The sequence below is a fragment of the Gossypium raimondii genome, chromosome 10 (genome assembly GCF_025698545.1).
Source record: "Gossypium raimondii isolate GPD5lz chromosome 10, ASM2569854v1, whole genome shotgun sequence".
NCBI lineage: Eukaryota > Viridiplantae > Streptophyta > Magnoliopsida > Malvales > Malvaceae > Gossypium > Gossypium raimondii.
Window position 1 is genome coordinate 60,046,767 of NC_068574.1, and position 14,944 is coordinate 60,061,710.

The 14,944-nt window shown below is 34.0% G+C and overlaps 1 protein-coding gene, 1 long non-coding RNA gene and 1 pseudogene across 11 annotated transcripts in view; 1 reads left to right on the top strand and 2 right to left on the bottom strand.

Moving 5' to 3' along the window:
* Positions 1-14,944, bottom strand: part of LOC105777208 (7-deoxyloganetic acid glucosyltransferase) — a 49,245-nt gene that overhangs the window by 23,783 nt on the left and 10,518 nt on the right. For 2 of the 9 annotated variants that reach the window (XM_052622923.1, XM_052622922.1), the window contains 2 exons: positions 5,565-5,748; positions 3,880-4,969 (listed from right to left, as the gene is read on the bottom strand). The exons of 1 other annotated variant lie outside the window; for it this stretch is intronic. In XM_052622923.1, coding sequence (XP_052478883.1) covers positions 3,951-4,969; positions 5,565-5,748 — 1,203 coding nt within the window. In that variant the 3' untranslated portion in view covers positions 3,880-3,950. Of the gene's footprint in view, positions 1-3,879; positions 4,970-5,564; positions 6,076-13,745; positions 14,807-14,944 lie in introns of those variants that run through there. 6 more of the 9 variants (XM_052622920.1, XM_052622924.1, XM_052622925.1 and 3 more) reach the window with 6 other exon arrangements.
* Positions 1-14,944, top strand: part of LOC128034138 (uncharacterized) — a 47,048-nt gene that overhangs the window by 21,640 nt on the left and 10,464 nt on the right. For both annotated transcript variants that reach the window (XR_008190245.1, XR_008190246.1), the window contains exon 2: positions 10,709-10,900. This is a non-coding gene — a long non-coding RNA (uncharacterized LOC128034138). The remainder of the gene's footprint in view (positions 1-10,708; positions 10,901-14,944) is intronic.
* Positions 8,541-11,181, bottom strand: LOC105775758 (7-deoxyloganetic acid glucosyl transferase-like; annotated as a pseudogene).

Consider the following 14,944-nt stretch of genomic DNA (forward strand, 5'->3'; position numbering starts at 1 on the left):
ACATCCTTCATATCTAATCCTAATTTCCACACTTCCTTCACAAACCTACTGTTCAATTGTTGGTCACCAAAGCAAGGTCAACAAATCATGGGCACCCCCGCTGTCACGCTCTCCAAAGTCGAATTCCATCCGCTACGACTCAAAACCCACCAATAGCCCCATGGCCAAGACATCTTCCTGTGGAGCCCAATCCACTATGTACCCTCTTTCTTTTGTCCCTTCCACGAGCTCCGTTGGTACACCGTCATATGTTTATCTGGAAAATCCTAAATCAAAGACTTTTAACCAACTCTGAAAGGGTCCGGACGGGAACTGGTGATGATGAGTCATGTCATTTTTGTGGTCACCATACAGAGGATGTTTTACTAATTTTTAGGGGATGTTCATGTTCGAAGGATATTTGGACTCAAATAATTTCTTCCAATCAAAATAAGTGGATCTTTGAAGGTAATATTTTAAAATGGTTGTTCTCGAATCTATAGGACCAATCAGATAAAAACATGAGAGATTCGGTCTGGGCTTGCTTCTTCTAGATAATACTTTGGCGCATCTAGAAAAATCGTAACCTGTTCAACTTCCAAGGAAAATCAATGAATTTGGAGAAAATTATTAAGGTTTCTTACAGTTGAGCAAAGAAATATTACTTAATCAATAATGAAGTCTTGGTGAAGGATCCGCAATAATCTCCTGAACGTTCGAAATTAGGTATGAGTTTTTTTCTTAATACTGAAAGTGTCGTTAATTTCATTTCTGGTTTTTCCGCTGTAGGTGGGATAATATGTGATGGGAAGAGAAATTAAATTCTAGAATCGCTTTTTGGGGAAATGTTCAGTTGTAACTACTGAGCTTTGGGGCACATTTGATGACTTACACATAGTTAAAAAATAAGGATACGATGATGTTACCATTCATTTTGATAGTATCAAGGTCATAGCAGCTATTAGCAGTAATAAGCCTGAAAAAAGTACCTCTACTTTAATTAAGGGAATTTAACATATCCTTGCTAACGAAAAGAAATGGTCATTAAGATACATTCCTAAAAAGAATAATAAAATAATAGACACATTAGCAACAATGACTCTTAAATGATGAAGTTTTAAATATGTTCCATAGCCCTTATGGAGATTCAAGATATTCTAAAAGATTGAGCACCAGAGACAATTTATTTATAAATACTTTACTGTAATCGTATTGTTTTGATTATTATAAATAAAAAAATTGCATTTGCATCAAATCAGCCTGCAATTAATGACAACATTGTCAAACTCGTACTTTTAAAACTTGCAAAAAAAAAAAAAAAAATCAGAAAGATTACACCTTATTGCATGTCACGTGACTGCAAATTGCAATAATAAGGACCACCGACACTGTCACATGATTTAGCCAATCTACCCATTTTCACCGACCCTTTCATGCACCATTTCTGGAAAAAAAAAATCCCAAACAAAAGCGACTTCTCAATTGTTGGTCCAAAAAGTAAAGCCAACATAACATTGCCCTCCATTGGGAAGAGAATGTAACAACACCTAGCAAATATTGTTAAATCTTAATTATTTTATTATCTATTTCGTTCCATCATAAATATTTAATTTGATAATTTATTATTTCCATTATAGATATTAAATATATCCATTCTCATTTTACCATACGTAGTTTCATTTTGATTTTTCTTAATTATTTTAATATTTTAAACATAATTTTGATTACTTAGGACAACCTCCCAAGTAAATAGGAATTGAATTTACCTTAAAATTAAAAATTCCTAACAATTAATTTATTTAATTTTCTTATATTAGCAACTAGAAATCAGAAATTAATATTGTCGAAATTGAATCGTATTGATTAATTAAATTGATTGGATTGAAAATTAGTAGATTTGACCATCCAACACTCTTTATTAAAATGGATAACAAACGAACTATTATGAACCAATTAAAATTCAATTAAATAGGGTTTAGAAACTTGACAAAAATTCGATTAGAATAATATTTTATTTATGTAAAGAAAGAAAAAGAAAAACATGAGATTTGGAATGATACAAAAGAGATTTGGGTATTTGAGAAGAAGCAATGAATAGAAAAAACCGATCATTTAAGAAATAGTTAGAATAAATGAGAAGAGGGAATGACAAAAGAAAGTGGAAGAGAAATTTATAAGTCTAAAGAGTAAAAGAGATGAGTTGCATATTCGCAAGGAACTTTTAAATTCTTTAAAAGTGGATTTACAGATTTTCAATCAATGGGCTATATATAGTCTTAAAATGGACTTACAAAACTTTAATAATGAGATTTCAAAATTTATAAATAATTAGATTTTATATTTATAATTTATTTTTTATTGAATCAATAGATTTAATCGATTGAATCAATTAAATTAAAAATTGGTGGTCTGATCGGTTTGATCACGGGTTCAATTATAAAAACATTGTCAGAAACCACTAAGTCTTAACTATGTAATTCAAGGCTCGAACATATATTTAATGTTGCTATACCCCTCCGTCACTCAGACACGTGTCAATATCAGATGCATCATAGACCTCTTGTTGACTTCATTTGAAGTAACGCTTCAATAGACCACTCATTCCTCTTAGATGGAACCATCCACCCATTTTAAGTATTAACATTCTCTTAGTATGAATGCACTCTTTATATGATAAGGAGTCCATTTAGGCACAATAATCTCATACTGATAAGGACCCATGATATATGCCTATAAATATCCTTTACACATTTTGCGGGATTGAATGTTTATCTGCCCATGTCATATCAGTGGACAAGAGAAAATATTCTAAGGAATGATGTAAAAAGATCCTTTTTTTAGCACTCTAGAGTTACCGAGCAATTGTCTTCTTGGTTAGTCTGTCATTTTGTTCTTGTTTCGACTCTCAACCTCTTTAGGTGAATTGGCCTCCATTGCACCATCTTGACCTCCTCCTTATCTTCCTCCCTTGTTGTATGTTGTATCAACAAATATATAGGGTAAAATAATAACTTTATATAATGAGTAGGGTGGAGCAAAGAAAATAATAATTATAAACACTTCATACATATAATGCAAAAAAAGAAACCATCTTTACCATGCATTCACATTTTAAGAAAAGAAATAAAAGCCCGCTCCCGTTCTATTGTGTTTATTGGGGGGATGTATTGATGCTACTATCGAAGGGGAGTTCTCCTTTTGCATGCTTATTACTGTTAAGTATTCTGTTTATTCATAATGTTTGCTACTTGCTACTTCTTTATGTTAGCTCATTTTATGAAGATAATACTCTAGTTGTTAGTGTCAAAGGGTGAGAATGTTTGTGTCATTGATAAAGGTTGAGGCAGATGAATGTGGAAGTGTATCGTAAAGTTTGTTTAAGTCGCGAATTTGACTTAGGGTTCTAGACTTTAGGAAATAAACTTAGATTTTGACATAATCTGAAAAGCAATCAAATCCAAGATAGATAAATTTCGAACGCCATGAAGAATCTCTACCCAGATATGCCTGGATCCCATCCGAAAAGGCGCTGCAAGTTTGTTGATTTCCTAAACTTGAAAGTTGACAGCTTTGGTATATGAAATTTAATAAATTTTATCCCATCCGAACAATATCATCCCCCTTTCCTCAAAAAAATTCATACTCGAATATTGTCTTTGATTGGATCTTGGTTTGATTTGTTTGGCCTTTGACACTATTGTTGAGCTTTGAGATGATGTGAACTCATCACATCCATTAGTCTGAAACTGGTTGTTGGGTCATGGGGCTTGCATCATTCGTCAATTACTCAGTTAGTCACAACTTAACTTGCAATTGAGTTGTTTGTAATTTACCTATTTTATTGGCATATTTTGATAGGATTTAAGTAACTATTGTTGCACATCTTTTTAAGCTTAATAATAAAAAAATTTTGGTGATTGTAATTGATCAAGATATTCAATCATGTAAGGATATTTTGAAAAGTTTTACTGCTATTCAATTACTTTGTTTAAACAGATATTGCAATAAAAAAAAATTAAAATGAAGAGAACCCGCCAACGGCTGGGTGGTTCAAAGCTCATTATTCTAATATCTTCAACTAAACAGTCCAAATTACTATAAGAAGACCCACCAACATTAACACTTTGATTGGTTACCTTAGCCATTTCAGATGCGGATTTTGCAAACTCCTCCTTTCGATCCACCATCACATCCTTTACCATTTTCTCCACTATCTTGCTATCACATACATCCTTCATATCCAACCCTATTTTCCACACCACACTCACAACCCTACTATTCACGTGTTGGTCAGCAAACTGAGGCCAGCAAATCATAGGCACCCCTGGGACAACGCTCTCTAAAGTCGAGTTCCATCCATTATGCGTAAAGAACCCGCCAATGGCCGGGTGGTTCAAGACTGCCTCTTGTGGTGCCCAATTTACAATGTAACCTCGATCCTTACTCTTCTCCATAAGCTCCATTACAACATCCTCCCCTTCACCATCTTTTCCAATCACGGAATTTGGCCTTACAACAAGCAAGAACTTCGTTTTACTGTTAAGAAGTCCATACCAAAGCTCAACAAGTTGCTCCCTTGACATGCTCGTAATGCTACCAAAACTTACATAGATAACAGATCGACCCGGTTGCTTATTGAGCCAAAAGATGCAGCTTTTATCCACTTCCCAAAGTGTATTCGAGAAGTGATCATATGACTCTCCATGTTTTGCATTGAGTCTAGTGTTTAATTGAGCATGTAAGGGTCCAACGGCATAGACACGAGGGCATTTGGTGCGTATTTGAGATAGTATAGGCCCATCGAGCTCTTCGGCGGTGTTGAGTATCAAGGCATCGGCTTGAAGGCTCTTTCGTGTCTGTTCTACGACTAGCTTCATAAATATTGAATCTTCAGTGTCCAGTTTTCGACAAAAAGTAGGAAGGTCTCGACATCGAAGATAAGTTTCCATGCCTGTCACTGTCGTCATTAACCGGTCCATGTCTTCAGTTCCTTCAATTGTTTAACAAAAACCCATTTACTAGTGTCAATGATCACAAACCCAATTAATTCAAACTCATATCAGATTTAATTTATTTAATCATATAAATTTAACAACTCAAATTTGAAATGATCTAAGCTCAAACATGATCACAACTTCGAACGACTTGAACTTAAAAATAACGGGAACAAATTAACCATGGTGGTCCAAACTTAAGTATTAAAGCCGAATGGAAAAAATCCTGAAATGATTCAACTTGAAAATCGACACAAAAATACCCAGCTAGCTAACCTAAAGTGACCCGAAAACAAAATAACAAAAATAATTCGAATTTAAAAGTTAAATTAGTAAATCTAATTGACAAGAACCATTGAAACTCAAAATCATTCAAACATGAAATGATTTAAAAATTTTAAATTCCGAATTAATCCAACTTAAACCAAATCAACTCGCCTAATTAACAGGAATATTCCAAATGTCTTTCTCGTTAATTTCTTCAACATGCTTGTCAAATCATTTCGACTTAAGGTTTTGTGTTATTCTAAGTTAAAAACAGTGCTAAACATGGTATAATAAACAAAGTTGATGAGAAAGAAGAGGATTTACCATTGATAGGAAGCTCCCCAACTTGGATTATATCAGGGATAGAATAATAAACCCAGAAACTACAAGGACTGCTGGTACAAAAAAAAATAATGGGGATTCCAACCTCCTTTGCAACATCAAGAGCAAAGCCTAAAAGCCCATCTGCAATTATGCAATCTACTGGTGGGCTACTATTCACAAGTACCTCTCTCAAACTTTGCTTCATCTTAGGTTCCATGGTATCTTCAAACATATCAAGGAACCAGCTCCCTGCCCTAGGATGATCAAGAGGGAGACCATCGGTTATGGTCTTGAATTCGAACCCTGGGTATCTTTCAAAATGGGCAGCAATATTGTTGAACTTGACCAAGCGTTCATGGTTGTGGTGGGAGTTGAGGAAAGTGAGCTTGAAGCCGGCGATAGCTAGCAGTTCAGCTAGCTTAATCATGGAGTTTATATGGCCTTGTATTGGGAGGGGGAAGATGAGGACATGTGGAAGACGGGGTTGAGAGGATCGATCCTGCTCCTCCATCTAATTGGATGATCTGTTTTGAGGGGCTTTTTGAGTTTTATGTGCTTAAGAATCGACAATTTGGAAGCTATTTCATGGCCAAAAGATGTCTTTGGTTAAGGTGGAGAATGTATTAATTTATAAGTTAAGAAATAAATGATATATTTATCATATTTTTAGGAAACCAATTAGGCTCTTATCTATCCAAGAGTAGAAAACTTTTTCATGTCTAAAATTAACTTGTAATTCTTATAATGATTAAAATATAATTTCATTATTTTTAATAGTTTATATTTTTATAATTTTTGAAAGATAATTATTCAATTACTTTGTTCAATTACTTTGTTTTATTGTATAGTTTTTTCCGTTCGCATCGCTTGTACAAATTGAAAACTTTTCTTCCCCTTTCTTTTACGGTTCAATTTCTTTTCATATTTACGAGCCAAAGTCCAAATAACATTCTTCTTCGATCTCCAACACTGACTGTCAGATCGACTTGGATCTATGTTAAGTTCTTCTATTTTTTAATAGGTACTGATCTACCATACTATTCGTCGAATTGTTGTTTGAAGCTTGTAAACCAAACTTAACGCTAATGACTTAAACAAAATCTTTTGAATAGTTTAGTGATTATTTTGTATCTAATTAATTAATCAAAATATAAACTTATTAATATTTAATAACCTTGGATCTAATTTAAAAAAAAAAATCCATCTTCATCGCATGCCATGTGACTGCAAGTTAATTAATTACAACATGTTCTTTTATGTCTTTAATAAAACAATCGAAATTGCAGCAAGGGCCGCCGACAGATTTCTCAGTCTCTTCTTTGTTTTCAACCATATCAATTTCATTCACCATTTTCGTTAAAGCAATTTTCCTATACGAAACATCTTTATTCCCCTTCACTAGCTACTTCGGGCAGGGACAGAATCAAGAGAAAACATTATTGGATAATAGTCCCCACCATTTTGATACCAAATAATTTAAGTTCAATTTTAGTAAAAAAAAATTAATATATTTTAATTAATTTCAATCAATATCGATTTATATTGATAATTATCGTAACTCTTATCAATTAATACGAGATATTAGTATTTTAAACTAATTTTTAATTTTTTTTTATCAATTGAAAATCATATATTAGTATAAAAGCAAACAAATACGATTATTACTTTAAAAGTTGACAAAGATGTAAGAGGTAATTAAAGAAATTAGGGTCAAATTGTTTAACTCGAAATTAGCAGGAACCTAGGAAATAATTTAATAAAAAAAGTGGGGAAGGGAAAGGCCCCTTATTTTGTTGTCCCTATCTTAAAATTTCACGTTTTTAACAATTTTTATTCACCATTCTTATGTCCTCAATTAGACAGTTCTAATTATAATACGAAGACCTACCAATATTCACAGGTCTTTTGGCTAATTTAGCAAATTCAGCAGCTGATTTCAAAATCTCCTCCCTTTTTTCCACCATTAAATCATTCACCATTTGCTCCACAACTCTCCTATCACACACATCCTTCATATCTAATCCTCATTTCCAGACTTCCTCCACAAACCTACTGTTCAATTGTTGGTCACCAAAGCAAGGCCAACAAATAATGAAGTCTTGGTGATGGATCTGCAGCTATGGATTTTCTTCTTAATATTGAAGGTGCTGTTAATTCTATTTCTGGTTTTTAAGCTGTAGGTGGAGTAATATGTGATGGGAAGAGAAATTAGATTTTGGGCTATAATCACTTTTTGGAGAAATGTTCGTTTGTAGCTGTTGAGTTTTGGGACATATTAAATAGTTTACACATATTAAAAAAATAAGGATATGATGAGATTATCATTTATTCTAATAGTCTTGAGGTCGTAACAACTATTAGCGATAATAAGCTTGAAAAACTAACCTTAATTAGGATGATTCAACATATCCTTGCTAAAAAGAAGATATGATCATTGAGATAAGTTCCTAAAATGAATAATAAAAGTGCAGACATATTAACAAAAATAACCCTCTTGAATAATGAAATTTTATATATATTTGATAGCTGTCATGGAGATTAAGATATTTTAAAAGATGAGAGCACTAGACACAATTTATTTATTGTTTTGATTATTATAAAAAAAAATTGCATTTGCATCAAATCAGCCTGCAATTAATGACAACATTGTCAAACTCGTACTTTTAAAACTTGCAAAAAAGAAATCAGAAAGATTCAATCTTATTGCATGTCACGTGACTACAATTATTTATTACAGCATGATTTTATCATAGTTGCAATAATAAGGACTGTATAAGCCCAAATATCCCTCCGTCACTCGGACACGTGTCAATATCAGATGCATTATAGATCTCTTGTTGACTTCATTTGAAGTAACGCTTCAATAGACCACTCGTTCCTCTTAGATGGAACCATCCACCTGTTTTAAGTATTAACATTCTCTTAGTATGAATGCACTCTTTATATGTTAAGGAGTCCATTTAGGCACAATAATCTCATATTGATAAGGTCCAATGATTTACGCCTATAAATATCCTTTACACATTTTGCGGGATTGAATGTTTATCTGACCATGTCATATCAGTGGACAAGAGAAAATATTCTAAGGAATGATGCAAAAAGATCCTTTTTTTTAGCACTCTAGAGTTACCGAGCAATTGTCTTCTTGGTTAGTCTGTCATTTTGTTCTTGTTTCGACTCTCAACCTCTTTAGGTGAATTGGCCTCCATTGCACCATCTTGACCTCCTCCTTATCTTCCTTCCTTGTTGTATGTTGTATCAACAAATATATAGGATAAAATAATAACTTTATATAATGAGTAGGGTGGAGCAAAGAAAATAATAATTATAAACACTTCATACATATAATGCAAAAAAAGAAACCATCTTTACCATGCATTCACATTTTAAGAAAAGAAATAAAAGCCCGCTCCCGTTCTATTGTGTTTATTGGGGGGATGTATTGATGCTACTATCGAAGGGGAGTTCTCCTTTTGCATGCTTATTACTGTTAAGGATTCTGTTTATTCATAATGTTTGCTACTTGCTACTTCTTTATGTTAGCTCATTTTATGAAGATAATACTCTAGTTGTTAGTGTCAAAGGGTGAGAATGTTTGTGTCATTGATAAAGGTTGAGGCAGATGAATGCGGAAGTGTATCGTAAAGTTTGTTTAAGTCGCGAATTTGACTTAGGGTTCTAGACTTTAGGAAATAAACTTAGATTTTGACATAATCTGAAAAGCAATCAAATCCAAGATAGATAAATTTCGAACGCCATGAAGAATCTCTACCCAGATATGCCTGGATCCCATCCAAAAAGGCGTTGCAAGTTTGTTGATTTCCTAAACTTGAAAGTTGACAACTTTGGTGTATGAAATTTAATAAATTTCATCCCATCCGTACATATATCATCCCCCTTTCCTCGAAAAAATTCATACTTGAATATTGTCTTTGATTGGATCTTGGTTTGATTTGTTTGGCCTTTGACACTATTGTTGAGTTTGAGATGATGTGAACTCATCACATCCATTAGTCTGAAACTGGTTGTTGGGTCATGGGGCTTGCATCATTCGTCAATTACTCAGTTAGTCACAACTTAACTTGCAATTGAGTTGTTTGTAATTTACCTATTTTATTGGCATATTTTGATAGGATTTAAGTAACTATTGTTGTACATCTTTTTAAGGTTATTTTGAAAAGTTTTACTGCTATTCAATTACTTTGTTTAAAGAGATATTACTTCATAATTTAATCTTCAATGTCAAGTTTTCGACAAAAAGTTGGAAGATCTCGACATCGAAGATAAGTTTCCATGCCTGGCACTGTCGTTATTAGCCGGTCCATGTCTTCACTTCCTTCAATTGTATAACAAAAACCCATTTACTAGTGTCAATTATCACAAACCCAATTAATTGAAACTCATATCAGATTCAAATTTATTTAATCATAGAAATTTAACAATTTAAATTCGAAATAATCTAAACTCAAACATGATCACAACTTCGAACGACTCGAACTTATAAACAACGGGTACAAGTTACCCAAAGTGGTCTAAACTTAAGTATTAAATCAGAATAAAACAATCCTGAAATGATTCAACTTGAAAATCGACACAAAAATACCCAGCTAGCTAACCTAAAGTGACCCGAAAACAAAATAACCAAAAATAATTCGAATTTAAAAGTTAAATTAGTAAATCTAAATGACAAGAACCCGTTGAAACTCAAAATCATTCAAACATGAAATGATTTAAAAATTTTAAATTTCGAATTAATCCTACTTAAACCAAATCAACTCGCCTAATTAACAGGAATATTCCAAATGTCTTTCTCGTTAATTTCTTCAACATGCTTGTCAAATCATTTCGACTTAAGGTTTTGTGTTATTCTAAGTTAAAAACAGTACTAAACATGGTACAATAAACAAAGTTGATGAGAAAGAAGTGGATTTACCATTGATAGGAAGCTCCCCAGCTTGGATTATATCAGGGATAGAATAAGAAACCCAGAAACAACAAGAACTGCTGGTATGAAAAAAAAATAATGGGGATTCCAACCTCCTTTGCAACATCAAGAGCAAAGCCTAAAAACCCATCTGCAATTACGCAATCTACTGGTGGGCTGCTATTCACAAGTACCTCTCTCAAACTTTGCTTCATCTTAGGTTCCATGGTTTCTTCAAACATATCAAGGAACCAGCTCCCTGACCTAGGATGATCAAGAGGGAGACCATCGGTTATGGTCTTGAATTTGAACCCTGGGTATCTTTCAAAATGGGCAGCAATATTGTTGAACTTGACCAAGCGTTTATGGTTGTGGTGGGAGTTGAGGAAAGTGAGCTTGAAGCCGGCGATAGGTAGCAGTTCAGCCAGCTTAATCATGGTGTTTATATGGCCCTGTAATGGGAGGGGGAAGATGAGGACATGTGGAGGACGGGGTTGAGAGGATCGATCCTGCTCCTCCATCTAATTGGATGATCTGTTTTGAGGGGCTTTTTGACTTTTATGTGCTAAGAATCAACAATTTGGAAGCTATTTAATGGCCAAAAGATGTCTTTGGCTAAGGTGGAGAATGTATTAATTTATAAGTTAAGAAATAAATGATATATTTATCATATTTTTAGGAAACCAATTAGGTTCTTATCTATCCAAGAGTAGAAAACTTTTTCATGTCTAAAATTAACTTGTAATTCTTATAATGATAAAAATATAATTTCATTATTTTTAATAGTTTATAATTTTATAATTTTTAAAAGATTAAATCAAAATTTTATCATTTTTAAGGGGTTAAAGTGTAATTTTATCTCTTATAATTTAAAATTTCAAAAATTTTAAAAGACCTACATGAAAAAATTTTCATTTAGGGGGATGAAGGCCCCTGTCAGCCCCTTTAGCTACGTCCATGTACCTATCCTCGATGACCTTATTGTTATTCTGCTCGGAAGAGTTTACTGATATTAAGCTCGGATGAGCTTACTGTTTATCGCTCGTATGAGCACACATGTATAAGAATTGACGGTTTACCATTCAGTACACTTCGTGTGCACCACCCGCTTATCCTACGATATTTTAGATGGTTCAATGGGCATAGTATTATTACGGGATTATACAAGTCCGATATGACAAGTACAAGTTGGTGCCAAAAGTGCAAGCTTGGAGGACACAAGGGTTGAAATGCAAAAAGAAGAGATTTTATTCTATCAGACTCTATTTTAATTATATTAGGATAATTAATATTAAGATAATTATTAAAGATTATTTAATTTTAGGATTTTATTTTATTTATCTTTATTTATCTTCAATTAAATGTATTTATCTTTTGGGAATTTAAGTAGGATTAGACTATCTCTTCTATCACTATAAATAGGGGGTGAAGTGACTCAAAAGAGATGGATCTTTTTCAGTAAACACTCTCTTCCCAAAAGTGTAGCCTTTTGTTCTTCTCATATTTCCTTTCAATAAAATCTCTATTTTTATTATATTTATTTTCTTTTCCACCACAACCATGAGCCACTAATCCCATTTAGCCGAAGGTTGTCGATATTCCCCGAAAAGGGTTCTTGAGGCTTAGAGTCCGTACTTATCCTCCTCACTGAGTATTCATCGTTTCTTCGCATTACGGGGCGACGTTTCTGTCCTTGTCCCTTAAGAAGTAAGCTTTTCAACGAATGCAAAGGTGGCCGCTTTGTATATTTTGGGAAGGGCACAATCGGTTTGTTAGCTTACTGCGTCAGAGGTTGGCAAGCCCAAGAGACAAAGGCGTGGGATTCGCCATTGAGAAGTGTTGATCTAGCATAAGACAATCCCACAGAAGCGATTGTTGGCTAGAGTCAGGTTCCACTAAATTGTAAATCTAAATCCTTGGAGCTGGTGGTCGTAGGCGTCCTCTTCCACTATAACTGGCTTATTCGGTCTGGGAAGGATAATCTAAAAGGTGAGGATTGAACCTAAGGCGGAATGAGACAACTGGAGGTTGGAATCTCCCATAAGAATTTCCTTTATCTCAACTCTATTTTTAATCTCTCGTATTTTAGATTCAATATTCTTAATTCTGTTTTTATTTTATTTTTTATTTCCAGATCCAAACCTTTAATTCTGTTATTTCTTATTTTTTTTCCTGGCACGCAGGTTTTCTTGGGCAAGATTTTGCCTGGGATTTCAGGGAACATGATATTGTGCAAATCCAGTCCCTAAGAATTTGACCCTACTTCCCTTTTACTATTTTTTTTCATTATTTATTAGGGATAAGATATTTTTGGTGTTTTCAATGACCGCATCAAGTAGGGTGGAGCAAAGAAAATAATTATTATAACCACTTCATACCTATAGTGCAAAAAAAAAAAAACCATCTTTACCATGCATTCACATCTTAAGAAAAGAAATAAAAGTCCGCTCCCCTTCTATTGTGTTTAGTGGGGGGATGTATTGATGCTACCATCGAAGGGGAGTTCTCCTTTTGCATGCTTATTACTGTTAAGTATTCTGTTTATTCATAATGCTTGCTACTTGCTACTTCTTTATGTTAGCTCATTTTATGAATATAATACTCTAGTTGTTAGTGTCAAAGGGTGAGAATGTTAGTGTCATTGATAAAGGTTGAGGCAGATGAATGTGGAAGTGGATCGTAAAGTTTGTTTAAGTCGTGAATTCGACTTAGGGCTCTAGACTTTAGGAAAGAAACTTGGATTTTGACATAATCTGAAACACAATCAAATCAAAGTTAGATAAATTTCGAACGCCATGAAGAATCTCAACCTAGATATGCCTGGATCCCATCCAAAAAGGCGTCACAAGTTTGTCTATTTCCTAAACTTGAAAGTTGACAACTTTGGTGAATGAAATTTAATAAATTTCATCCCATCCATACATATATCATCCCCCTTTCCTTGAAAAAATTCATACTCGAATATTATCATTGATTGAATCTTGGTTTGACTTGTTTGGCCTTTGACACTATTGTTGAGCTTTGAGGTAATGTGAACTCATCACATCCATTAGTCTGAAATTGGGTCTTGAGACTTGCATCATTCGTCAATTACTTGGTTAGTCACAACTCAATTTGCAATTGAGTTGTTTGTAGTTTACCTATTTTATTGGCATATTTTGATAGGATTTAAGTAACTATTGTTGTACATATTTTTAAGCTTAATAATAAAAAAATTTGGTGATTGTAATTGATAAAGATATTCAGTCATGTTAGGATATTTTGAAAAGTTTTACTGCTATTCAATTACTTTGTTGAAAGAGATATTGCAATAAAAAAAATTAAAATGAAGAGAACCCGCCAACGGCTGGGTGGTTCAAAGCTCATTTTGTGAGTTTTTTCAAGCTCATTATTCTAATATCTTCTACTAAACAGTCCAAATTACTATAAGAAGACCCACCAACATTAACACTTTGATTGGTTACCGTAGCGATTTCAGATGCGGATTTTGCAAACTCCTCCTTTCGATCCACCATCACATCATTTACCATTTTCTCCAGTATCTTTCTATCACATACATCCTTCATATCCAACCCTATTTTCCACACCTCACTCACAACCCTACTATTCACGTGTTGGTCAGCAAAGTAAGGCCAGCAAATCATAGGCACCCCTGCGACGATGCTCTCCAAAGTCGAGTTCCATCCATTATGCGTAAAGAACCCGCCAACGGCTGGGTGGTTCAAGACCGCCTCTTGTGGTGCCCAATTTACTATGTAACCTCGATCCTTACTCTTCTCCATAAGCTCCATTACAACATCCTCCCCTTCACCATCTTTTCCAATCACGGAATTTGGCCTTACAACAAGCAAGAACTTCGTTTTACTGTTAAGAAGTCCATAGCAAAGCTCTACAAGTTGCTCCCTTGACGTGCTCGTAATGCTACCAAAACTTACATAGATAACAGATCGATTCGGTTGCTTATTGAGCCAACAGATGCAGCTTTTATCCACTTCCCAAAGTGTATTCGAGAAGTGATCATATGATTCTCCATGTTTTGCATTGAGTCTAGTGTTTAATTGAGCATGTAAGGGTCCAACGGCATAGACACGAGGGCATTTGGTGCGTATTTGAGATAGTATGGGCCCATCGAGCTCTTCGGCGGTGTTGAGTATCAAGGCATCGGCTTGAAGGCTCTTTCGTGTCGTTTTTACGACTAGCTTCATAAATATTGAATCTTCAATGTCCAGTTTTCGACAAAAAGTAGGAAGATCTCGACATCGAAGATAAGTTTCCATGCCTGGAACTGTCGTTACTAACCGGTCCATGTCTTCAGTTCCTTCAATTGTTTAACAAAAACCCATTTACTAGTGTCAATTATCACAAACCCAATTAATTCAAACTCATATCAGATTCAATTTATTTAATCATAGAAATTTAACAACTCAAATTTGAAATGATCTAAGCTCAAACATGA